Genomic DNA, 27126 nt, shown 5'->3' on the forward strand with positions numbered 1-27126 from the left:
TAAATATGACATGGGTTTATCATGGTAGATTGTGCCCAACTAATATCTTTTTTGATAGGGTGAATGATTCCATTGAAAAGAAAGATCAACTATCTCTAATCGCACTGGAATTCAGTAAAAGAGTTGGTGCACTGCAATGGAAAAAAATCTTCTGGTTAAAGTGGAGCTTTCTAAAAAACTGTAAGCGATGGGTATGGGGAGGGCACGAGGAGCTAAAAAAATGAAAGCAACAAATATCCATGCTGAAAAAAGTGCTGTATAGTTGAATACAGGTGACTAGTGGACTCCCTTGAGGATCAAGTGTCAGACTGATTTTAGTTAACATTTTCATTTCTGGTCTTGACACAAAAAGAGTACGTGACTGTTTGTTGATGACAAAAAGCTGAGAGGCACTACTAAGTCAGGTGACACCTGCCAACATAGTGGAAGGAAATGGAATGATTGGTACAAAACACAGTGCTAACAAGTGACAATTTGGTTATGTGGGGGCAAAGAAGAACTCTTACAGCTGGAGATATCAGAGATCACCTCCAAGGAAAAGGTGTTAGCTAACCATTGGATGCTTAGGAGCCACAAGACAGCTTCAGGAATAAAACATAAGCAGGAACCATCCTACGGTGTAGCAGATGAAAAAATAGGGAAATGTAAACATAGAAGGCACTTCACCCAGAACTGTGTGTGGTATTTTGGCCAGGCAAGAGGAATTCAAAGTGGAAGAGATGTTAGCAGAAGGAAAAAGGATATACAAACCATTTATAATTCAGGCTGGGCTGTGACATTACTACTTTTTAAACAGGAATAATGGGGCAAAGGACCTAGTTTTATGATGCAGCATGAACAGTATAGTTAAAAGAAAAAATGATAGGATGCAATTCCAAAAGGTCTCTTCCAGTCCTGTATTTTTTCTGCAAATAGTATCTTATCCATAATTTACTCCTAATAAACGATAACCTCCCATCACAACTTACAATAGAAACTACTCCACATTTCTCACAGGGATATATGAGAGCTGTGTGACCTAAGATTCACACCTGACGGCCTGCTCAGCAGAATTTACCAGCTATTTAGAGAGTACATTTCCACTTAAAAACATCTGAAGTACACTTACTGTACGGGATGTTTCATACCCTGGTATTACATGTCCAGTCTATTGTTTTCAGATTACAATGCACTGGTTTCTATTCCTTATTGATTCAACATTCTGAATTTCTGTCACGGAGATTATGGCTTCAGTAATTCTGGCAGGTACAGCCTAAGAGGAATCCTGGAAATTAAACCAGAGACTGGTAAGTTTTTCACAAACAATAAATAAAAATGCAGATCAAAAGTTTTTAAAGCTCAAATGATTTTTAAATAAAAGTTCTTTCATGGGCTGTAGTGCTTAGCCGAGACTTAAGGAAAAGTTCCCCATTTGTCTTACTATAAATTGACTTACTAGCTTCAGACTGACAGTGCTTTCTTCATAAAGAAAGGGAGGTTTAAACTGATTAGCTGGCTCTTTTTATAATGCTGGAAAATCTGGCATTTGTGAGGATTTTTTTAAACACAAAACCAACCCATGATAAGCTCTCCTGGTACGGAGCCCTGCAACCAAGTTATCTGGAGATGTTACTGTCAATATTTTCTAGCATGCCAGGGCATCTAATTATACCACCTATTGGTTCAAGAAAAAAGCCTCTTTAAGAGTAGGCAGAGGGTTTTCTTTCTCTGCTTGTTCTTTGTCAAGAGGAAAAGATATTCCACCTCCCATTTTTTTTTATGTCTCTTGCCCACAGATCTCAGCTTAGAATCACCATGGCTTTACCTGAAATGCCACCCCTCTTTAGGGGATAAGAAAGGATGTGACCACCCTCCTGGCTTCTGGGTGTAGACAAAGCATTATGAATTTAAACTGTACGACATGGGCATTAGAATAACCCCAAAGAAGACAAGGAAGTGTAAACTACCCAAATTTGCTACGCTAGGCTGCTTTCAACTGCTTCAAAGCGTCTGGGTAGCAACGATGGAAAAAAGAGCACTGGTGCCACCAAAACCTGCCCAGCAGCGGCTGAATTCTGGCGGGTTAGAAGAGTAATGCAACAGGCTGTGCTGAGTAGGTGCAGGGTGGGAGTCGCTGCTGTGCTCGTGGCGAACAAGTCTTTTAGGAGGCCGAGAGGTCTCAGAGCCGTGGCTCTGAAGCGGTCACTGCTCTGGCCATGTGGTAACTTAGACCGATGTAGACTTGGTGCATTTCGGCGACAGCTGGTCGTGCTAAAGTAACGATGAAGCTCTGCTCTTGCTGTTATTCACCGTGCAAGCGTGGAGCTCACCAACCACTTGCGAAGCGGTGCTGGCGGTGTAACGCCGGTGTGCATGAGGTCGAGCGAGCTCGCCAGGAGTGTTTGAGGGTCGGCCTGGGAGATGGGCCTGGCTCCAGCCGCGGCGGGCAGGCGGGGGCTGGCTGTCAAGGGACGGGCTGCTCCAGGAACAGTTTGCCATACGCCAACTGTAGGGACTCCTTCCACCTCACCCGTGACGCTCCGTGCTTCTTCTCTGCTGGGCTGCGTTGCGCCAATTCCCCTCTCATCTCTCCCCTGCAGAACGTAAGGGGTTGTGCGATGCAGTATATTTGAACGATGCCTTTCCCAGAAATTGCTCCTCAGGAGCTAGCCACGGCAGGGTGAAGGCGAGCGCGCGCGCGCAGGCCTCAGCGGGGAGAGCCGCTGGCCCTGCAGGAGCCGTGCGGGAGGTGGGGGCAGCCCCAGCAAACGCCGCGCCCCGGCTCCTGCGGAGCAGCTTCGGCCCCCTGCAGACTGTAAGCGAGGAGAAGGCACCCCAGGCTGCACGAAGCGAGGACTCTCCGGGCCTTTCCTCCTCAGGCCTTCGCTGCAGACGCTCCGGGGCCTCCGGGCCGCTGCGGAGGCGCTGCCGGGGCCCGGCGGCGGCCCCGCCTCCCTCGCCCCGCTACCGTCTCCACGGCAACGCGGGCGCCGCCGAGGCGGAGCGCGGCCGCTGCGGAGCCGTCGGCGGGGGCCGCCGCCATGGAGGCCGGTGCCGAGCGGGTTTCCAGTCAGGCGGCGGCCGAGGGCGGCGCAGAGGAGGCGGCAGCGCCCGGCGACGGCAGCGGGCCTGGGGGCGGCGAGGTGCGCGGGCCGCGGGGAGCCGCCGTCGGGGAGCGCCCTGCCTGGCGCAACCGGCTGCAAGCGGGGCCCCCCGCCGCCGCCCCCCGGCCTGGGCCGGGCCGGGGAGCCGGGCCAGGCGGTGGGAGCGCGCCGTGCAGGGCTTTCTGCCTTCGTGTTCCCCACCGGTCCATTTGGCAAGGAGGTGGGTCTCTGAAATGCAGGTTTTTCCTAGGCTTGCATCTCTCCTCTCGCCTCTGGGTTTGGGGCAAACTAGGCGGTTTCGCCTTATTTCTTAGTAAAGCGAGCGCTTTCCCAGCTCCCCTGCAACATCCGAGCACCTGCTCGGCCAGCGCGCTGGCCCTTGCTGCCCTTTGGGGGCATTCTGTTGCTCTGTGTTCAGGTTAATAATATATTTGCTGCTAAAATGCAAATCGGGACACAAGTTCCCAGATAACGTGCTTTTGCCCCCCTGCTTCGAAGGACTTGGTCTGCCCTCACGCTCAGGGTAAGCAGATGGCTGCCGTGATGCCGTTGCCGAGTCCTGGGTCGCTGTCGATGGCTGAACGTGGCCTCAGACCCCAGTGGGGAGAGCGGGAGGCCGGCAGGGGAGGAGGGGATGCTGCCGTGAGCTTTTGGTACAAAGTTTAACCTCTGAAGTGTGAGTGCATCTTCCTGTATGGTGAAAATACCATGAGGAGTGACTAATGTTTCCGGTTCCCTTGTGAGGTTCTTCTCTTCTGCGCCACCTGTGAGTACTGAGCTGCCGTTTTGATTGTCAGGGAAAGCTGCCACGGCAACGTAACTCGAAATCATCCGTTAGGGATCGGTTGTCTGCACGGTGGGACATCTCTTTTTCCGCTTATGAGTTATACCATTGCGCAGATAGAAAATTTAAAATTAGCTCTTTTTCTCTTCCTCTGGAACTCCATTTGCCTATCAATGCTCCCAAGAATCAGTCTAGCAGAGAAACACAGCCTTAATTCTGGCAATATAAAGACCTCGGCATTGCTCCTCACTGTTGTCTTTTGGGGGCAAACTGCGCGTTCTAAGCAAAAGTCCTAACACGCATCAGGCAGAAGCAGTAGCAGCAGCTGCCTGTCTTCGGTGATGATTATTGTGGCAACTCACTTGATAGAGGGTAGTAGTTTTCAGGTTTTGTTGATTGGGCTGAATTTGCATTGGTGACCTAGAAATGAAAGTCTCCACGGCACCATCCTCTGACGAGGCCTTAGGGAAGTTACTTAGCACTTTTCACCTTTTTTCTTTCAAACTAAGAATAGTCATAGTTTATTCAAACTAAGAATAGTCATAGTTTATGCTACAGAATACCAGGGCTACTTTGTTCTCCATAGGGTTCATCCTATCCCTTCAGTTATGCTTTTATTAAAGACAAGCTATATGATTGATTAGGATATTTAGGTGATTTAATTTGAAGAGAAATAACACTGAAGACACATAAATGCCTTTAATAAAGCATTTAAGGAATTGAGGTTTTGATTTAAATGGGAATTTTTTTCAATTACAAAATTTTGATTAATTTCTATAAAACGTCCCCCAAATGTCTGTCTTTTTGCTTAAAAATAATGGATACCTTAAAGTGTTTGTGGCTACAATCAATCACGATTGATCAAATTTTAATCAAAATCCATCAGATGAGTGGGCTGATAGTTAAGGATTTCTTCACTGAAGACAAAAGGCATTATGGACAAGCTTTTGACTTAGCGTCTGTCACCTTGATACAGTTCAGCACTATGTTTACGTACGATACGATGTTTTTTCAGAACTTTCTACTGAGGGTCAGAAGTGCCAGTTTTAGAGTAGCAATCGAATTTATCTTTTTAGCAAGTAGTGCACAAAGGTGTAATCTCCAGGGACTTCACCTGCAGCTGGAAATTAAAGACCTTATGGCAGGGCTGAAGACACATGAGATCAGCAATAAACATATATCGTTTTATTTAAATATTATAATTATTTTATTTATTATACATCTTTAGTTATATTTTATTTATAGTATATTGTTAATTGTATTTTATTTATTATATTTTATTAATTATATTTTAAATAAATATAATTGTATTTAATACAAAATTATGTTGACTACTCACTGCAGACTGCATTTTATTGTACTTTAAGAGTATGGGTTGTTAGGTTGAGGGTGAGTAAAATTCATCAGAAGGTAGGGGTTGGGCATTTATTTGAGTGATAGCTCTTTCTCCAAGCAGAGTTTTGTCATTTGGAAGTAGGAATATTCTCTATGTGTGGAGGTTCTTTCCTTCTGTAATGAAAAAATTGATTTATAAGCATGTTAGCTAGGTGTTTTTCGTTTGGTTTTACTGGGTTTTATGTATTCGGCTGCTTGTTTTTTAGCAAAATATGTGTTTTCATGGCTATGCTGAATGCCCTGTTTTGTCGGATGCAAAATTTCCCAACCAAATGTGTATTGGGATACAGGTCTTTGTGAGAGGTGTTGAACACTGATAGGTCTTGGTTTAGCCTGCATCATTTGGCAACATATCAATGATATAAACACTGCTAAAATAGTATGATCTTCCATCATGATTGCTACATGATGGAAGAGCTGCTGTGGCAACTGGTAAAATCTTGGTGGAGTTTTGAAGACAGTGACTACAGTGAAGTTGAGATTTTGCCTAGTCTTTCTTAACTGTATAACAGTTTCATCCTCAGTTTCCTGCACCATGTTAGTGCTGCTCTGTTACATTAAGGAGGCAATTAAAAATTCATTTCTGTCCTCTGAACGGTATCATTCTTACTGTCCCTTCTCTTTGTGGTGGATTACAGAGATACACGGGACAGTTGTACATGGACCATCGCCATGGGAAAGGGATATGCTACTGGCCTGATGGTTCCAAATTCATTGGAGCGTTTTATCTCAGCCACGTAGAAGGCTATGGGACTTGGGAATGGAAGGACGGCAGAAAATTTCAGGTAACTGGAAAAATGTTGTGCTGTTACCATGATTTCCCTGCCTTTCAAAGTCAGCATGAGTACAGGAAAATTTGAGTGGTTTTTTTTTCAGGCAGCTCCATTAGTGTTTGGGTTGTTTAGAGCAAAAGTGTCATGCCTCAGTCTCCAGTAAGCTAGATTGCTCTCTTGAACTACTCAACTTCTACTGTACACAACTTTTGCTTAGGGAAATATTGAAGGAGATAATGTGATATTGCCTGTCTAGAACTGAAAATCTGATGCCTGGAAGAGTGTCTTTTTCCAGTTTCTAATGTAGAAGTCTTCAGTATTTACTCCCCTTGCTAGATGAAGAACTCATTAGCTAGTCAGTACTCTCAACAGACATATTAAGAAGCCAGCAATATGAAACTGAAAAATACTGCATTTGAAGAAACTGTGGAGACAAAGAGCATTCTGGAGTATCGAGATAGCTAGTTGTCTCTTTTGTATCATTTCCAGGCCTGCTGCTACTAGTAGAAGCTAGAAAACTTGTTTTCTAAGAGTTTATAATTCTTTGTTTTCAAAGAAGAAGGAGGTGTATCTGAAAAGTGCCCAGCGTAGGGCAGCCCTCCCCTCATACTGATACATGGGTATCTCTGCAATAGGAAACAGTGCTTCATCAGATAATCCAAAAGATATAACAAAACAACATACAGCCTTTGCATTAAGTTGGCCAACAAGAACATAACATTCTTGCTGAATGTTGATAATGTGGCACTAATTATGGATTTCGGAGAACTTTAATTTGAATAGATCATGTATAATCTGAAACTAAGGGAAAAATAGAACACCCTCAGGTTATAATCAAACTTGAAATTTTATTCTTGCCAGTCATAGTGCTTTTTCCTGGTTCTTTATCTCCATAGCTAAACAGTTCAATGAGTGAAGCAGTTAATTTGTGTTCCAAATAGCTGTTTTGAGGTTGTGATAGCCTTGTGTGAATATGCCTTGAATCAGAATCCTGCTCAGGCTAAAATCTACGTGAAATTTCATCTAAACATAACATCCCAATGTAGTTAAATTTAGGGCCTTCCACTGTTCTTGTACTGGAAAAGTTAATGTGTTTGTCATTAAATGAATCAAACTGACTGTGAAGGCTTTGTAGTACAGAATGGCTTCAGCAGTTATTACTCTGCCAATAAGAAATGGACCAATAAGATGCAGGCAGAACAGTTGAGATAGAAGCCAGACTTTAATTGTATAACTTGTTTGATCTCTGATTGATACTAACGAGCTTACTCGTTTCTTAAGGGGCTGTACAAATCTGATGAGCGATTTGGACCGGGAATTGAGAGCTATCCAGATGGCTGTCAGGATGTTGGCTTGTGGCTGAGGAATCATCTAATTAAACTGTGTACTGAAGTACCTGGTTATTTTTCTGTCTCGGATCATCCAGAACACTTCAGATATGTTGATGCCAGTTCTCAAAGGAAGTATATTTCTGTTGAGGGGGACCCATTTCTCCGTAGCTATAAACGTCTCCCCTTTGATGACAAGGATATTTTGCCTGAAGGAGTTTTTGCCTATTCCCATAACACAGATCATCTTACTTTGACTTGCACCTTTCTGAAAGAGTGTGATGCTTCATATTTTCAGAATACCTCCAAGCTGCCTGAGGAAGAACCTTGGCCTGTTGCAAATGTAACCCCCTTACTGGTCAGAATGCAGATGCATGTTTATAAGCACAGGTAGCTGTTGATCATTTGTTTTTTATGTATGGATTTTTATAAATCATATCTATTATTTTCAAATATAAGTTGCATGATTGCAGCTGCTCTCCAAAAGTTTTTTTTATAGTCTTGAGATGACAGGTTGCCAATGAGGAATTTTTTAAATGAAACAAACAATTTGCGATACCAATGGTACCTTTCTGTGGTTGTCTTAACTCTTATTCTACTTCAAGGCTATAGAAAACATGCTGCAGCAAGTCTGCAGCTACTTGTAACTGCCCACTGAGCCTTAGGTTTATGTGTAGCTTGATACTTGTACATGGAGATGTTCTTTGGGCAGGCAGAGTATGTTTTGGTTTGCTTTGTTGCTGGGAACACGTGCCACATGTGTGTATTTTATAGCCATAGCTAAAGCTGGTTATATAAATCAGATACTAAACAGATATGAATGTGCATGCTAAATATTCTGTTTGTAGAAACACTTGGCAGTTAGATTTTGCTTTCTAATTTTATAGGTGTTGGATGGCTGGATATTTATGGACTCTTCTGTAGCCAAAATCTGTGTGCTGCTGCCAGCAGCCCCTAGACTAGTTTGCCTTTCTGCCTGTAATTTAAGCAAACTTATACTATCTGAAATAGTTCTTAAAATGATAGCTGTTCATATTTTTGCATCTTACCCAGCAGCATGTTTTGCTCTTGATGTGTTTTTTCTTTAATTGCATTAGCGGCCTAAGAGTACCTAGCTGCTTAAATGCATCAGTGCTTTTTTCTCCTTTGCTAGGTTCTGTGAAGCAGAGTTTACTTCAGACGTCAACTTCATTCTCAGTGGAGTCCGCAGTACTTATGGGCCTCCAGGCCCCAAAGAACTTGCCTCAGAGCAGTTAATTCAGAAAGCGGCAAAAGGAGACTTTGATGGGGTCTATACGATTCTGAGGGATGAGCTTGCTCATCCGGACGTAGCAGACAAACATGGATACACAGCACTTGCTGCTGCCGCTGTAAGACTCTGAGAATGACTCTTTACCATATGATGAGAAATTCCTGGTGTAGTAGCCTGGATTAGATTTTTCTCTTGTTCCATTACATAGTAAGTGTGAAGGGAATGTTCAGTAAACAACAAAAGAGCAGGTGTGGCATGAGGAATATCTGTAATGAATGGTATCATGCCAAACCCCACAGTAAATAATAATCTACAAAAAGAAGCACTTCAGTAAACATTAGAGATTATTTCAGCTGTCAAGTTTGTTTTCCGTTTGTGATTATGCAGTGGACTAGATCTGCGTTCTTGGGTATGACCCTGTCCTTATTACTGTTTTTTTCTTGTCCAGTCGTAATCACATTCAGACAGGGTTATTTTGTTTTTGCTGGCAAGGGGTGGTGGTTAGAAACTGTGCATGCATGACTTGCTGTAGGGGAGGATGACCTCCCCTTTTCTTTGTGCCCTTTTCAGCTACCTGAATAGCTGGCATTCATTGTAAAGTCCAGCAAAATTTAGATAATAATTTAGGGCACTATATTTCCCCTACAGTCATCTCAATCACTTTTAGCCTCTTTCTGTGTGTGAATCCTCACTGAGTTCCTGTGAAATCTGGTAGAAATTGTTATAAAAAAGAGAGGAAGGTCAGGGATATACTTGAGGATGCTCCAAGGTACACATTCTGAACCCCGTAAGACATGGTTCAGTATCGCGTTTTTATTGTGTGGCAAATATAAACCTGAATTAGTTCAACAGTGTTGGCTGTCACTACTTTCAAACTGCTGCCTATTCTTTCCATGTAGAAATCTGCAAGTGCGTGAGTGTATGTGCAAGTACAGATGTTTACAAAATAAAATAACATCCTGAAGCATTTTCTCCTCTACAGGTTAATTCCCACAACGATATTGTCAATCTTCTTCTCGATAGTGGAGCTGATGTGAATAAGTGTAGTGATGAAGGATTATCTGCTCTCTCCATGTGCTTTATTCTGTATTATCCAGCAGAATCTTTTAAGGGTAATATTGCTGAGAGGAACTTGCACAGCTGCAAGGTTGGTTTATTTCTAATCTAAAATGTCAGAATCATGATATATTCTCGTCTCAAGCTGTAAGTTTACTTTTCGGAATTACTTTACTGTGTTGACTCCCTAGGAAAAAGCCAGAACTTTTGTGCATCTTGCACTCTGAGGATGCAGAGTATTCTCTGCTCTCACTACTAAGTCCTACTTCAAATGACCAAGCTCCAGTGCAGAAACAAGCTTACTCTGCAGTTGAAATAGGGCACTGTATTAATAGCACAGATGTGAGGCCACGTCTGCTAGGTATTTAAGACAGTGAAGATGCAGCGGGCAACTGGTGGGAATTACGAAAGCATCCCAGCAGGACAAGAGGATTTAGGTGGTTCCGATAGCACAGAGTCCTGCTGGCATGGTTGAAGTGTCAAGCAAGAAGCAATTCAACTGTCAGAGGAGTCTCTTGACCCTTAGGGAGTGTTTACAAAGGAAGACTCATGACCCTAGGCTTCCTCCTGCCAAAAAGAGAAGTACCTGCTTTAAATTGTCCTGTGGAGGAGCATGATACATATTTTGTAAGAGTACAAACCATGCAGTGGGGAAGGAGATGATAACAAGGGTGAAGCAGAGGGTCAGGAATCTCCAAACAGTCTGAGAAGATAGAAGGAATCAAAGAGGGGCCTAGGCAGGTAGGGACTGTGTGGTAGAAATGTAAGGATGTTGCTGAGGCTGTCAGAAGAGGCTACACAGGTCTAAATGCCCTCAAGAAACTTGTTGGAAATGAACTACAGAATAGTTTTTGGTTGCTGTAAAATACCTGTTCAAGTTCCAAGAGTATGTTTAAGTGGTGGCCCGTTACCAAAGTTGCAAGACTTCTGTGGGAAGGAAAGAAAGAGAGAGAGAGAGATGTATATAAAGCAGATGCTCAGAGATTCACAGAAAATCAGTGTGAAACTATTACTTCTCATTTTGGAGTGAGAAAAGGAAATTAGGAATAAACAGGATTTGTTTCTGTCACGGTCTCTAAGATTCAGAAAGGAAAATGTGCTTTGCTTTCTCTTTTCCTCTGAGTTGAATACGAATCCAGAAGATTTGGAAACAGTGGTCTTGGAGGTCCTAGTTCTACATTCTCGTGCAAAATAATGCAGGTTGAAAATCTGTAAGAGTCTTGTAAGCATGTTTTACTCACAAAGGAAATTGAGCAAGAAAATGTTCAGTTATTTGGTTTATTTTTTAAAAAAACAGTTACAAATTACTTCTAAATGATTTCCCTATCTGTTGTTAACTGAATTCCATTATTATTACATGCTCTTGTATTACTGTTATTACTTGTATTATTGTTCTGATGACTGAATATGCTGACTCACCCATTGAAAGTGTGGTTTTTCATTTTTGTAACTACTTTCTTTTATTTTTTTAATCTTCAAGCAGAACGAACAATCAGAACCGTCAGAAACAGCTAATGTGTCTGAAGGCGTAATCTCAGAGTAAGTCTCACTTATGCCCTATGAATGGGAGACAGAGTCTCCTAAGTCTCTTTGAACATAGAAGGCAACAATTAGTATTTCACATATTTCACAGAAGGGTGCAGCTATTGCAGGAAAAGCTAGTCAGATGTCAGTATATTTTTGTTTGCTTAACTATAGAAATCTTGTGTTCATATCAGTAGAAGCCACTCGTTTATATGCTCTGTTATAATTCAGGTTGGCAGAGTGTGAAGAGTGACGCTGGAAAGTGTAGTTCAAGCTAAGGACCTCATGCTTGAACAAGACAAGCTTTCCTGATTGCATACTTTGCAGCTTGTCACAGTCTGCTATGCACACCTGCAGTGTAGTGTGGATATGAGGAAAGATAAGAATATATTCAGCTTACTCTTTGAAGTTTTGACTACATTTGACCGTGCTGGTTGTTTTCTACAGGTGTCTGTTTAGCCGCGTGGCCTGAAATGTAGTCTTTTTGTCTTGCTTTTATGGATCCCCCAAAGGGCCACATCTTGCCTTTTGTTTTGCCTCCAGAGCAGTCCCCAAAGATGATGAAATTTTTGTGTTGGGTTTTATGCCAGCGTAGGTCACTTTGACGTCTTAGAATTCCCACAATGAAAATTCCCTGTTGGCCTTCTTGCCCTTCATCCCTTGCATTTGGCTTTTGTGGCACATCTTGCCACCTCCCTTGCTTCTCTCATGAATATTGTGTGTGCGTTGCATGTTTTTCATTGGAATATAAAGATGCACTGAATGTAGGGCTTGTGAGTAAAAATGAGTTAATGCCATGTGAGAAAAGAGGAGCCTCTGCCCAGATCACTATGTGGTAGAGTTTCTGGGTGATATCCAAGGACTGTTTGCTTTTTTAGATGGTGTTAGGTTTCTTTTTTAGGGGTGTGCATGTGTATTTTGCCTCCATGGAAATACAGATGGAATCATCAGCCTGCTGAAATACACTGTCCTAGTCCAGCATAGCTCTTGTTCCAGCTTTGGTTAAGGGAAACACAGAAAAAGTATCTCTGTTTTCTTGGGATGGATGAATGAAGTACGATAGAGGAAAGAACCTTCCAAACAGTCTTAGATGACAGGAAGGAGGAGTCAGTCTGTTTCTGTCATTAAACAAGTCTCACACTAAACGTTTAGAAGTGACACATGAGTGAACAGTGGAGATGCAGGGAACCTTACTTTGCCTATCCATTCCCATGCAACCCGAAGGAACTGCTTTTAAGTGCTGCCTTTTTAGTTTGGAGGGGTGAGATGTCCTCTTCAGGTAATAATATTGTTGCCTGGGTGGAGCACGGCAGTTGTTGTGACACTGCTCTAAAGAATGAAGTCTTGTCTCTGCCAAATGCCATTTTTAATGTCTGCACCTGGGAGTCATCTTAGTTCACCATCATTTAGAGGTTTTTTGCAAGATGCTAATGAGTGATTCTGGTATTTTCCATGTCAACTTTAGACAGCAGAAGAGATGGGCAACAATCCAGCTGCTGCTTCACCGAGGTGCAGATCCCAATGCATGCTGGATACCAGCACCCCTTCTCTTCCTTGCCGTTAAAGCTGCAGATGCAGAAGCAGTGAAACTCCTCTTAGAAAGGGGAGCCAGGACTGATGTGCGGCTTCCATCCAAGGTTTTATTGCATTATAATTGATAATGATGTAGGATTCTAGATGAGTGCAGCAGCTTCTGTGTCCTGCTGTAAAATCTGCAAGTAAGAACCAGGTTTAGAACGGACAAAAAGCTGTTTAAAGTGATTATCCTGTTCAAAGAACTATTTTATAGAAAGAACTCAAAGCTCCTTATTCCCTGAGTTTTCCTTCCTCATTATGTTTTCTTGTTGCCAAGCCCATGCATGACTGGGGAATGCTTGTGAAGCTGCTCCTCAAGTTGGTAACAGCTGTTGTGATTTTGGTACGTTGTGTATCTGGTACCTTGAGCTTTCCACTGTCCCGTAACTCAGTTTGTAGGTTCATGGTGGCTGAAAGTGAGACACAGTATGTGGGAAGAAGAAGCTGGGATTATTCTGTTGAAAATATTTGGTACTGTTTTAAGTTGCGATAAACAGGAGTCTTAATGCTATGTTTCTTTTTTCAGTTTGGGGGTTTAACCCCTCTCCACATAGCTGTATCTATTCCTGGGGAGGAAGGAGTCCAGATAACACAGTACCTCCTGCATTCTGCACCAGATCTTGATGCAAGGGCAGAAGATGGAAATGAGGTATATGGTCCAGACCAGGTATGTTGCTTTGTGAGCTCAGCTTCTTGCAGCTCTTGAAGGCTGCACAATACATAAGCAGGGAGTTGAGCTTCCTGCCTGCTTGATTTCCGTGAAATTTTTGCATCCTATTGGAATAACTATGGTCCTTAAAAAAAAAAAAAAAAAAAAAAAAAAGCCACTGGAGGTCTGTATTATTGGGTTACAGTAAACACATCCATGTGTTTTGATGCCCCAGAACATTTTTGCTGTCATGCCTCGTTTAAGGCAGAGGTTAAAAGTCTCTTGTGGGCAGTCTAGTATAAATGCCTGAAGGTATAATGAGAGCAGTGAACATAGGACCACTGTCAGAAACAGACACATGATGGGACCTGCTTGTTTCATCTCCATGGAGCCTGCCTACTTGTTTTTGTTTTGTTTTGTTTTCCTTGAACACAGACTCTTTCTGCTGGATTCCTGCAGCATTCACTGTGCCCCCAGAGTTACAGAAAGATAGCTCTGCAGTAAACTTTTTTGGTAGTACAGAACTTTTTGGTTAGGGTTGCCATTTTTTATGATAATTGTCTACTTGTGATGGAGTTATACCAGCGAAAAGTGCTCTTTTTGGCATTTGTTACCTGAGGAATTACTTTACGTTATAGTACTTAAATCATTTCACAGAATTACCAAACAGTTGAGAGTTTGGAAGGGACCTCTGAAGATCGTCTGGTCCAAAACCCCAGCTCAAAGGAGGGTCAATGAGAGCAAGTTGCTCAGGACCTTGTCCAGTTGGGCTTTGAATATCTCCAGGAATGGAGACTCCATGGCCTCTCTGGGCAACCTCTTCCCGTGTTTGATCACCCTCACAGGGAAAAAAGATTTTTATTATGTTCAAGTGGAATTTCCTGTCTTTCAATTCCTGCCCATTGCTTCTTGTCCTGCCACTGGGTGCCACTGAGAAGAGTAAGGCTCCAGCTTGTTTACTCCCTCCCATCAGGTATTTATACACATTGATAAGATCCCCCGAGCCTTCTCTTCTCAAGGCTAAACAATCCCAGATCTCTCAGCCTCTCCTTGCACGAGAGATGCTCCAGTTCCTTAATCCTCTTTGTGGTCCTTTGCTGGACTTGCTCCAGGGGAGTCCAGAACTAGACACACAGATGTGGTCTGACCTGGGCTGAACAGAGGGGAAGGATCACCTCCATTGGCCTGCTGGCAATGCTCTTTCTAATGCTGCCCACGATGCTGTTGGCCTGCTTTGCTGCAAAGGCACGTTACTGGTCATGTTCAGCTTGTCCACCAGGACCCCCAGGTCCTTTTCTGCAGAGCTACTTTCCAGTAGGTCAGCCCCCAGCATATACTGGTGCCTGGGGTTATTCCTTCCCAGGGGCAGGACTCTGCACTTCCCTTTGTTGAACTTCATGAGGTTCCCCTCTGCCCATCTGTCCAGTCTCTCGAGGTCCCTCTGAATGGCAGTGCAGCCCTCTGGTGTATCAGCCACTCCTCCCAGTTTGGGATCATCAGCAAACTTGCTGAGGGTGCACTCTATCCCTTCATCCAGGTCAATTAGTAAACAGTAGTAAACAACTTAACCAGTATTGTCCTTGTATTGACCCCTGTAGGTGCACCACTGGTGACTGGCCCTCGGCTGAACTTCATGCCACTGATCATAACCCTTTGAATCCGGTAGTTCAGCTAGTTTTCAGTCCTCACTGTCCATTTATGTAAGCCATACTTTAGGAGCTTGTCTATGCAGACGTTGTGGGAAAAAGTTTTGACAGCCTTACTGACATCAAGGTAAATGACATCCACTGCTCTCCCATCTTTCACCAAACTGGTCATGTCCTTGTAGAAGGCTATCAAGTTGTTCAGGCTCGATTTCCCCTTTGTAAATCCAAGCTGACGACTCCCATTCACTTTCTTTTCCTTAGTATTTTTGGAAATGGCTTCTCAGAGGATGTGCTTCATCACCTTCCCAGGGATTGAAATGAGGCTGACGTACTTGTAATTCTGCAGATCCTCCTTCTTGCCCTTCCCGAATATAGGAGTGACATTTGCTTTCTTCCAGTCCTCAGGAACCTCACCTGGTTGCCATGACATTTCAAAGATAATTGAGTGACCTTGCAATGACATTGATGGGCTCCCTGACATCCCATCAGGTCCTAGTCACTTGAAAAATGAGTTGGCTTGTGTAACAGGAAAGATAAGATTTGTCTTGTCATGACAGTGGCTAAGGTGAATGTCTGTTTGCAGTCCAGGGAGGTTTAGATAGCTTCTTCAGTTTGTATTGCAGTACTTTCTCCTTTAGTAGCAATCAGGATGACTTGGTACCTATTTGCAAACAGTATGCAGTTATAAAATGCCCAGATGCAGTGCAGGCTATATTACTTTCTGACATACCATTTTTTATTTTTTTATATTGGTCTGGTAAGCCTATATTCATGCACCTTAAATGAATGACATGTGAATGAACTTGAGTGAAGACCCTTTTTGCCTGATAGCTTGCTTCTTTCTTCCCACCCCTCACTGTATCATTTGGCCCAGTAAAAGTTATTAAATTCTGTCTGTAAAATTTTCCTTCCCTGGATTCCTCCAGTGGAATCAAATTTCTTAATGTGCAGTGCTGAAGATGATTTAGGCAGATGGAATCTGAATGTAAAGAAGGAAGTAGAAAAAGGGTGGCCATTGTTTTGGTGAGGCTGAACAAGTCTCGTCCATGATTGACATCCAGAGCAATGGGTGACCAAGCAGTTTATTTTCTTCTGTATGTCTCTGAGCTATGTTACAAATGTTCACATAATTTCACTTAGGTTCCTCTGCCTCAAACCAGAGAAACCCAGTTGTCCCGTGGTGTCACTGTGCACCTGAAGAATGAAGCAGGACCACCAAAAGGGTACTTCTCCTCCTATTTTGGTCCTGTTCCAGAAGAAGGTGGAAGGAGTGCATTGCATATTGCATGCGAAAGAGAGGATAACTGTGAGGTAAGAGCATGGCATCCGAGGTTCTGCTCATAGAGAGTACTTATAAGCTAAACTCCCCAAATGACATATCTGGGGAATGAATACTTTTCATCCCTCTGTAAGGAGCTGATTGAATTCCCAGGATAAACTCCTTACCTTGTGAATTATTAGTGTTGTACGGATTAAAAACCCATTAGCACTTGAGAAAAAAATATTTCTTAAGTCTTTAGAATTCTGTTTAACACAGGAAATTCCTCTGCTTAAGTTTCCATTAGTGACTTGGCCATTAAGTTTTACTATTCACGAGGCCAATTTGAAGCTGGACAGTCTGAGTTTTCTCATGTGCTAACCTTTGAGCATTTGGGTTTTTACCGTAGTAACATTCTTCTAGCAGATTTACGAGGTGTGCACTTGGAGGAAGGAGAGGTTTTTGAGAGAGGAGATGTACTTCTTCAGAGGCAAGCTTACGTATACCCTTTGGCAGCAGGGTTAATGAGATTTGGTAATCTGATGGAGAGGTTTATGCATAACACTACCATGCTTGGGGTTCTTAGCCATGAGAAAATGGAGGTATATTTTTGCTATAGGATCATAGCTTAGGTGAAAGGCTTGGACGTGTTTTATGCTGCTCATTTTGTTCATTATTGTTACATATATATTATATTTAAAAGTTCACATTATTATGATCTAATTCCACCTTTTTCTGCACCTGCCTACACAGCATTCCAGAGATGTTATCCGCCTCCTTTTAATGCATAAGGCAAATCCAAACACACTGTGGAGTGGCCATTCACCACTTTCCTTAGCAATCGCCAGTGGGAATGATTTGGTGAGCATCTTTGAGTTCCTCTTTACGCGTGTTGTACTCCTCCATTTGTCTCTGCCTTCTCTGATGACAGGCAGACTTGGGTAACTAGTTATGTTTGCCATAATTCATTCCCAGTGAAAGTACTAAATTTGCTTTTCTTTCAAACCTGTGGATGTTGCATGAGCTGAACTAGAGGAGCCCTGTAGTATGACAGTGATAGCTAGAAATATTTGGTAAGATTCAGAAGGGTATAGCATTCAGAGAAGAGTATCCATTTTTATGAATCACAAGAACATGCAGTTCTCTTACAGGCTACCTCCCCACTCAAATCATCCCAGCCAAATGTTAAAACACTTTGCTTCTGGATATAAGAAAAAAAATGTAGCTCTTTGAGGGTAAGGAGTATGCTTTTCTAGGAAAAGATCAGTGATCACACTTGGAAAGGATCTGGGCATTACGGGGCTCAGCACTGCACAGAGGAGGCTTACAGCTCACACAGTAGAGTGCAATATGTGAAGTCAGCACCTACCTTCCCTGAGCAGGGAATGGCCTGCCTTCTGCTCAGACAAGGCCCTTAAGAGTGGGTCCACAGCAGCCAGCATGCTGCGAGAGAAAGTGTACAAGCAAAACAGGTAATGGTGACAAAGTGGTGTGTCTGCAGTGCTCTGCTCCTCTTGGAATACAGCTCCAGGCTCCTGGTTCATCTTCTTTGTGGAAAACAAGGGAGGAGAGTGAGGGGGTAAGAGTTGCACCCAGGCTGCCCACTAAGCTCAGCCGTTGTGCAGGCAACCAGCCAGCACAAGGCCAGGGGAAGAACAATTGGAAGGGAGCAAGCGTGACTGTGTAGCCTAGTGGTTCAGGTAATAAGCTGATAGGGGCAGGGTTTGGGTCTAATTTCTGTTTCTCGGGTTACTTTCTCCTGTGTAAAAGCACGCTAATAATTCAGTCAGGCATTGTCTTGGAAATGCAGATGTGAACAAAGCAAGGGGAAGCCACTTTCAGTGTTACTGATGAAATCAAAATTTTACCTCTTGTTCTGTCACTGCAAGTTTTATACTGTGTGTTAGGATTAATGGTAGATCATAATGGAAAAGATCTACTGTGTATTGTTACTTTCTAGCTATATTTATTTCAGTAGAAAGTTATCAGTCATCTGGATACAATATAATAGGGAGCTACAGGATGGACTGCGAAAGTAGATACAGTAGAAATGGATGCAGCCAAATACAGTAGAAAATAGATTCTGTATCAAATGTTTGAACCAGAACATTTTTCCTTATGTTATCTTTGTTTCTTTTAAAAGACAATTTAGGTATTTTTCTGGAAAAAGGAGTTTACTGCATCTTTGATTTGTTTGTACAGAAAAGATGAAATTTCAGGACTTCCCACGGAATGGAAAGTCCCATATCCAACACATTCTACTGCTTCTCCTGCCCCTCTCAGAGGCTAACATTCAATGGAGTGATGATCTAATAGACCATAAATGTTCAACCTCTCTAATCCTTATCTTTATGGTAAAACATAGGTGGTTTTAGTATATTTTATGAAACCTACCCTATAGCATCTTGGTCTGGCTGGGGTATCGCTTTTCTGCTGTGGAACTGTCAAAATGCATCTCCAGCAATTATCTGTTGCATTTGCAGGCAGTGGTCGAACTCCTCAAACATGGGGCTGATCCAAATCTGCCATTAAGCAGAGCAGTAAGAAGTGCCCTCTGTACAGCTGTCAGTACCACATATGAACAGAAGAGAACAAAAGCACAGAGGATTGCTTTGGTGAGAGAAATGTGGGTTTTTTTTTTTGTTGTTTTTAACTTCAGGAAAAGCAGTAATTTTTATCAGGTGTGTTGAGTTCCATTTCTCTTTAATGGGCAAGCTGATTTTTTTTTTTTTTTTTTTTTGCAGAACAATTCATTTGTGTCTCTTCCCAATGCTATTTGTTTGTCTCCTAAGGAATAGAGGTTTTGTAAGGAAATTCGTTTTCATGTTTGAGTGAAGGTGATGGCAACCTCCTTGTGTAGAAGAGGAAACACTGCATTTAAAGCAGATGGGGGGTTGCCCATGGCCCTGTCAGATCTGACTGTTACCTTGTTTGTAAACACAGCTGGCATCCACATGAAGAAAGATGCATTGCATTTGATTGTGCTATATAAAGTAGTTGATAAAGTGCACTTTCTCACCTATGATGAGCTCAATGGAAGCATTTGGCCTTGTGAAAACTGGACATTTTTCCCTCGTCCCATAAAGCACAGAGCTGACCTCATTGAGAATGGAGGGGAGGAAAACTGCAGTTGAGGAGCACTAGGAGAGGAGGTGATTTCTCCAGCCGGGTTCTGTTCTACCCCGCGTCACTAGTTGTCCGTGCTTCATCTGTTGCTGCAAGATTAGGTTGTGAGATATCCAGAAACAAATAGCAAATGCCTCCAAGGAGGTTTTATTTACAAAACACATGTAGATTTAACAGTCCATCAACGGCTCTCCAGTGGCAGAAGAAATGCACAATTTGGTACACAGAGTAGCCACACAAATCGAGGTTAAGCTCTGATATTCAGCCCTGTCTCTAACTGTGGCATGGACACAGTATAGTTAGAAAGCTGGATGTCAAATGTTTTGCTTTCTTTTTTCAGGTTGATAAGCTGCTTGAAGCTGGCGCGGATATCCTTGCACCAGTTACTCTTAGGGAAGGACAGCAAAAAGCAGTGGGAACAGCTGTCGACTATGCCTATTTTGAATATTTTCAGGTATGACTTCAGTTCCCGTAACTGAAGATACCGTGTTCTTTGCATTCATCAGAACAAACAGCCTTTTGTGTCCTTAGGATTTGTCTAGGGCCTTCTTCAGAAGCTTTCACTGAAAATTTACTTTTCCCTTCATTTGTCTTGAGACTCATTTCATTTGCTGCCAAACTTATAACCACCCGAAGACTGAATACCTCTAGTAGTTTTGCCTGTGAAGGCAATCCTTGTTGTCACATTTTATAGTAAGATTCTGTTCATAATTGGTTTGTAAAGAGTTAGCTGTAATTCTACATCCAGCCATTAAAAACGGAAGTAACGTGCGTTTCCATGAGGCTACAATCAAAACAGGAAAAGCTGTTATGAGATATATATATGTATAGTAGATAATAAATTTAGGTATGTTATAAGCTATGATAATAAATTACTGATCAGTCAAACTTCAAAATAAAGGGTTAACCACTTATTAAAGTCATCCTTAATCATTATTTAACCCCTTATAAAAAGAATCTTCCTATGAAGTATAACTAAGAATTTTCTGCCCAGTTTTTTTTTTTTGGGGGGGGGGGCGGGGGATATATTTGTTTAAAAAAAATTTTGAAATGGTCTGCGATGCTGTAACAGTTTCTAATTAGAAATGAATCTGCCTTTGGGTCATATAAGTAACTTTTTTTGGTAGCTTTATTGTGAATAAGAAAGTTTACATGACAAAGAATCTTTGTTTCTTAGCAGCGTCAGAGATTAAGTGGTTTGGTTCTTGAGAGAATCATTTGTTGAATAATGCAAAAAATAGATAGAGAATTACTTAATATATTAAACTAGGAAACTGCAGGGATGGGAAGGAAAGCCAAGTTATACTGCAGATTGCTTGCCTCTGGGACATAAACAGTAGATGTTCTGAAAAGAACAAAAGTAATGGTGAGTCTTGGGCACCTTGCAGTAGAGCAGCCACATTCAAGCTACTTGAGAAAGTGCAACATGGTACCTCCATTCCTAAGGTGGGGTACAGCTCATTGCTACTACAGTCCTGTGACTGTGGGATCCATCACTGCATCTCACTGGCAGAGCAGCCTACTTGGAGCTAATGTGGTTTTCTGCATCCCGCTGCAGTGTTCCGTGTAGATAGTAAAATTGTTATTCTTTGGCTTGCAATCGCAACTGATCCTCAAATAGGAAATGCAATTTAAACAATTAGCAGTTGTAATCACTGGCCAGCCTTGGTCAGCATACTCCAGGTATCTTACTTCTTTCCTGTCTTGCTCTGGTCTGCCTTAGGCTTTTGCATCTTGGGTTTAATATGCTCCTTGCTGGCACTAATAGGGAGCAGTGTGGGAAACAGAGAAACTTAATAGTGGCCAAACAGTGCCCTCTAGCAGTCTTTCCATTTTCAGGAAGCTTTCCTGTGTTCCCAGAAGTGCTGGGAGAGGAGGAGAGCCCTGCAAAATGACGGCAGCTTCTCCCTTGAAGAAAAATTGTTTTAGTTAACTTGTTGAGCACTCACTGAACAGATAATCGGAACAACTAGACTGTTTAATATGGACATCTCCTGTGCCAGGATTAAGCAGAGATGATACTGTGCTTTTAGACTGGTTTGACTTGAAACACTTACTTGTTAGATTTGTTCTCCCATACATTAGCGTATTAACTCCTGGTGTGTTGCAGGATAGGAGAATTGCTCACACACCATACGATGTACTGACAGCATCTGAGCGGGAGATTTTTCAAAAACGCCAATCACTGATGGAACACATTACTGGGAAGCTCCGTGAGCGTGTCATCCTGAAAGAGAAAGAATGGAATCAGGAAGAGCTGCGAAGATCCAAGAAATGTTAGTTCAAGCTTAAGGGTGGCACTGCCTGGTGTGGAGAGGAAATTTACTGTTATTAGTTCCAGTATTGTTGTCTGAAAGGATAGCTCTTTCTCAAAACCAGTCCTACATAAGCAGTGAGGAGATGTAGGGGTTCTACAAACGTTAAAGAGAATGAACAAGTCACTGTGAAGGAAATTTTGAATATAGGCTTAGTGCCTATGCACTGCTTCCTCGTGAATTCCTATACAAGATCTGTTACCACGTGTTATGGAGTAATTGAGTGAGCTTGTTCCTCTTTCACAGATGGACCTTTGAATTGCTTTGTATTTGGTGCAGGTAGCAGTGTGCATTCAATGGTGACTGTGGACAGCTAGCATATGTCCATTCCCCGTGGTAACTTGCTCCCAGGTCCTTTCCTGGGATTCCCACTGTATTAATGCTCTTCTACTCCTAGAGTGGTGACAATAAATATGTAAATTAAGGTCATTTGAATGACTTCCTGAGTAGTGCTCAAATACATGGTGAAGCCAGGCTTAGACTCTAGATCTCCCAATACCACTATAATCTGAAAAATGTTTCATATATTCACTGTGAAAAATATCCAAATGAGGAGTAGAAGGCAATGTTACCTAGAACTATTATGTCTCACATTTTTCATAATCTTACTTTCAAGAAGGATGTTGTTTTAGTGTGTCTGATACACATCATCATATTGATTATGTTTGCCCAGTTGATCAACAACTGTCCTGTGGCTAAGCAGAGTTTTAAGGAAAGGTGTCTTGTGACTAGTATTCTAATTCTCAGATCCTAAGTAGGAATGCTGATTTTTTTTCCCCCCTTCTTTATGTTGGTGTAGTGGATTCAAATATTCGTACATCTGCTTCAAAGAAGAAATCGGGGAGCCATCATGCGAAAGAAGTGAGGTAGGTGGAAGACACTGCATGCAAGTGTTGACTGTTCTTAGCCAAAAATATTATGTCCTGTTTTTTCCTCACCAGGCTTAATGTCACCCTACCATGTTTTTTCTTTTCTAATTGTTTCCTCTTTAGTGTGTCCAGTCTTGTCAGCTACAGACAGCTTCTTCCTCTGTTCTGATCACATCATTCCTTTTCAGCTTCAGACTCTGCCAGGAGAGTCTGCATAATATTCAGTCTTCTCGTGATAAGCAGTGTGGCCTGGTATCTTAAGCTAATTCATGACATCAGTGGCTTAGGGTAGCTTACAAATACTAAGAAATGGACACAGACAAGTTTTGTGGCTTGCATTTCTGGTCTCTAAATCAGGAAAGACTTCTAGAGTTTGAACATTAGTCTTGGAATTGTAGCATTCTCAGCGGTTTGAGTTACGGAGGAAATAGTTGGCTCAAGGATACTGTACTCTGTCATCAGTTTCTTCTGAGCAAGGCACTCTCATCATCCTGAACTTTGTCTCAGTATTTGAATCAAGTGAGAATTTGAATCATGGTCAGGAACTGAGGCACTTTTCGCGGGCATAAGTTGTGAGGTAGTATTTCTGCTGAACCAAAATGGATCAACAGTAGCATAAGATGCAGAAATAGCCGGAAGAATGTAAACCAAGAACTAAAATGAAATCTGGAAGGTTAAAGCAGCACACAAACGTTTTACAAATAGATGTTAGGGATGACTTGCAGGCAGAGATGAGATCTCAGTGAAAATTGCTAGCCATTTCCTTTGCCAGAATTGTGCAAGTTTTGTTTTCTCAATTAGTTTCAACAGCTGCCTGTCTGGTCACTATAGCCCAAGAATGGGAATTTCCCATAAACTTCCAAGTGCAAGACTTGTATCATGTTCTCAACATACAGCCCTAGGCAAATATGCAAGGTTATGATTTGTAATTGGACAGGCCTTTAAATTTACAGCCAAAGGAGACAGCAACTGGTAGACAACTTATTATTTCAGGGATCCTGCCACTCTCTCCTGAAACTCTTTCCCTGCAAAGGCCTGATTCTACCCAAGCTCCTTGTTTGCCACCCTCTGTTCTTGGCTCCATGGAAGGATGGGAACAATTTACCAGCTTATCTGTACAGTAACTGGAGTTCCTTGATATCATTGTTCCTATTTAGCTGTGGCTTATCCTCTGCTGACTACCACTGTGCCCACACTGTAGCTATCCTCTCATAGAACATTTGTTACTCTCAGGGAACTGATCCTTGGTCTTTTTCTCTTCTGGGGACTCTGCAGAAAAGTTGCTGCAGTTTCCAATTCAAGTTGGATGAATTGTTTTTGTAAAGACCTCTGTTGGACTGTGGCTGTGCTTTGACTGGATACTGACAGGAGTTGTCTGGGTCATTGCCTGCTACCTCCCTTAGCAAGGCATTTAATGGAATCCATGTCACATGACTAGAATGCTATAAAATCTGATTTGGTGTTAAGTGTAATGCATCCAGTGTTGCCTCTGATGCCTCTTAGCTCTTTAAAATTATACTAACACATGAATGAATCTATTGCATGAAATCACCTTTGGCTTTATGTTGTGGTCAAATTTCATAAGTGCAGAACAATTTGGCTCAGACCACATTAGGGAAATCGGTGCTGTAAGGGATTCTTAAATGCTCTGAAAAGGATATAGGTACATAGGCCAATTTGCACTTAGTAACATTCTACTTCCCAGTCCCACTGAAAATCTTTGCCTAAGCACTCTTTGCTGCTTCTTCCAGCTTTGCTGTGTTGCAGGGACCTGGCTGTAGCCCTGTTTGCCTCTGCAATATTCCAGTAGGTTCTGTCAGTTTTTTTAAGTCTGCCTGCTTGGCTTTATTTCTGGCCGCATATTGTCTGCCCTGCCTGCCAGTTTGAAAGTGAATACCTCCAGACTCGGTTGTTACGAGCAAACTGAAGCACACCATGCACTAGGATGCAGATGTTGATTTGGTAAAGGCTTGGGAGTGTTCCTCACTAGGACGTTTGACTTTTCTAGGGGCTGGTGTGCAGCCCGGTCCCCAAATACTCCTAGGATAAGCTGCAGGGTCTCCTGTTTCTTTATCCGTGAATATTACGACATTTATATTTCTATATTGTGAGCCATTTTGATATAATTTTACTGTGATGAACAAACGTTGTCAGACTAAGAAAAAACTTCAAACAAACAATATTGTGCTTTTTTTTTATAACTGCCTTTGTTCTAGGACACCGTTTTTTAAATACTGCTATCAGTGCGGACGTTCTGTTGGTGTTCAGCTGACATCTTGCATTCATTGCCATGAAATCTTCACTTGCAGTGAAGCTTGCAGAAGGAAATCCTGGAAGGAGCGGCATAGGCATGAGTGTTCGGGATTGCTGGGTAGGTCTGACAGTCACTAGTATGTGTGTACAGTTGTTTGTGCATGTTTTACTGAGCTGGAATGTCTTCCTTGTAATGGCTCAGTAAAATGTGTTTTGGTTACAATTTAAACAAAAAAAATTCAGTTATTCCCTTGAATAGCTGTGTCTGTAAAACCATCAGCTTTAAGAGAGCTACTAATGTGTCATTACAGTCAGTTTCAAGAGAGAAGAATCTTTCAGGTGAGCACAGAACAAAAGGAAGATGCTCCTGAAGACTAATGTTCATTACTGAAATCATAAATATACAACTTTCCAAGCTGAAGAACCTCAATACATCTAACAAGCTAGGAGGAACGGGGCTTTCAGTACAAACTTTACCTCTATCTGCATATTAGAATAGAAATCTACGAGATTTCTGACCTTTGTGCATTGAATCATTGATACCACCCTACTGTGGTTCAGGTAAACTGCAGCATTTGTCATTGACAAAAAAAAGGACATTATACACGTTATACACATGCACACACTACACAGCAGTAGAAGACTGGCATAGTGGATTTATACAAGAAATTAAAGTGCTGTCACCATATGAGATGCTCGCATATGAGCCACAATGAGGAATCTGAAATGTGAAGATAAATAAGGAACTGCTGCCATTCTGAGGCTGATCTGTCTTTTAGTGGCTGTCCAGCCACTAAAAAGTCGGTCCAGGATGGGTCTTTTAAATCTGGGTACTTGTAAAACCTGTGAAGGGAGTGAGGCCTGTCCAACTGGAGATGATTTATATGAAGCATACATGCTTATCCGTATGGGTTCTAAACATCTTCTAGCGGTTTTCCCAAGATAAGATATCAGTGGTGTACTTCCCAGATTATATGGGAATAAATGAAACTGTTCTTAATAACGGGAGATTTCCCTTGCACCTTAATCAAGTGCTTTTTCTTCTTCCTGTTCCTTTCATAAAGTTTTGTTACACTCCTGCATATAATTAAAGCTTTTGAGTTTCACTCTTTTCTGGAAGCTACCTTTCACCCACTTACACACTTCTGCTTTTACAGCATTTGATGTATGAGAACTGCAACACGTGTATACAGAACACTCTGTTTTTACTACTATTTTTTCATATGTTTGGGATGGAAATGGGAACAGACTTAGAAAGGGAAGTCCTGAAGACTGTGAATCGGAACCACTAGAAAACAATAAAAATGATCTGGGGGAATGGTAGAGGCTTCTGGAAAAACGGCACGGTGCATGCCACAGAAGGGTAACCAACCAGCTTGAGTTCGGTCAGACTCTGTCTTTAAGCACACAGTGTGTTGCTGACTGTCCTGCACCCTGACAGGCATGCTGACTTCTCTAAGCAACCATCATGGGCCAGTCAAAGCAGGACACTGGAATGGAGACAAAGTAGCAGCTACTCCACTCAGCTTAATTTTTGCATCATCCTCAAAGTGATAGAGAAGAATAATGAAGTGATAATAAAAAAACATGTTCGGAGCAGAATGTGCCTTGATAGATGCTGCAGAAGCAGCAAATAAAGCTGAAGGGCACAGGTCAGATCTGATAAATTATAGCCCAACCCACAGACAGCAGAGATTTTACCACTTTAATGGCAATATATTGCTTATTTATGTTAAAAGATTTGACTTGAGAAAAGATTAGGAATTTTCCTAAAATATGAAAGGATCAGATATCTGATAAAACTCCTAGACCAATGAGGCATTTGAGCTTGTTTGACTAATGAAATCAATATATACATACCTTCCAGTGAAAATGTCTTTGCTCACAAGGTGTTCCTTAGTCAAATTGTTTTCAATGGTTAATCCATTCTGGAACTACTGACAGATGAAAGAATCCTTGATGTGTGTATTTCAAGTCATGCTATTTATTTTCTTGAAACCAAAATGAAAGACTGAGCTTCTAAAGATAGAGCCTGGCAGAAGCACTTACTGCTTAAATGGCATTGTCCTTCCCTTTTGCTTTTGAACATCTGAGCAACTCAGTAGTTAGAGCTTGGGTGAGTGAGGTGTTGAGTCTTCACTGCTGAATTGTGACTGTTAACAGCTGCCATCCATATCTTCCTCTTCAAAACTCTTCCTGTTTTCTGGAGTTCTAGTTCCTCACTTTTGTTTACATGAACA

General features: G+C 42.1%; 1 protein-coding gene across 1 annotated transcript; it reads left to right on the forward strand.

The window, feature by feature from the left end:
• The first annotated feature begins 2977 nt into the window (after positions 1–2977).
• LOC135330355 (ankyrin repeat and MYND domain-containing protein 1-like) lies at positions 2978–27126 on the forward strand. Its single transcript, XM_064523526.1, has 16 exons — positions 2978–3122; positions 5901–6047; positions 7317–7753; positions 8517–8733; positions 9598–9762; positions 11152–11210; positions 12661–12832; positions 13297–13437; positions 16206–16376; positions 17077–17184; positions 18807–18938; positions 19790–19903; positions 21560–21725; positions 22564–22630; positions 24850–25004; positions 25198–27126. The coding sequence occupies exons 1-16, from the start codon at positions 3021–3023 to the stop codon at positions 25227–25229; spliced, it is 2385 nt and encodes a 794-aa protein (XP_064379596.1). The 5' UTR covers positions 2978–3020; the 3' UTR covers positions 25230–27126.

This window comes from Dromaius novaehollandiae, chromosome 20 (assembly GCF_036370855.1).
Source record: "Dromaius novaehollandiae isolate bDroNov1 chromosome 20, bDroNov1.hap1, whole genome shotgun sequence".
Lineage (NCBI taxonomy): Eukaryota > Metazoa > Chordata > Aves > Casuariiformes > Dromaiidae > Dromaius > Dromaius novaehollandiae.

What these genes read in the sequence shown, in the direction of transcription:
- LOC135330355 (XM_064523526.1), top strand. Translation starts at nt 3,021, where the DNA reads ATGGAGGCCGGTGCCGAGCGGGTTTCCAGTCAGGCGGCGGCCGAGGGC. An exon ending in TCTGAAGGCGTAATCTCAGA is followed by an intron (nt 11,211 to 12,660) that starts GTAAGTCTCACT and finishes TGTCAACTTTAG; the next exon opens with ACAGCAGAAGAGATGGGCAA. An exon ending in TCGCCAGTGGGAATGATTTG is followed by an intron (nt 17,185 to 18,806) that starts GTGAGCATCTTT and finishes TTGCATTTGCAG; the next exon opens with GCAGTGGTCGAACTCCTCAA.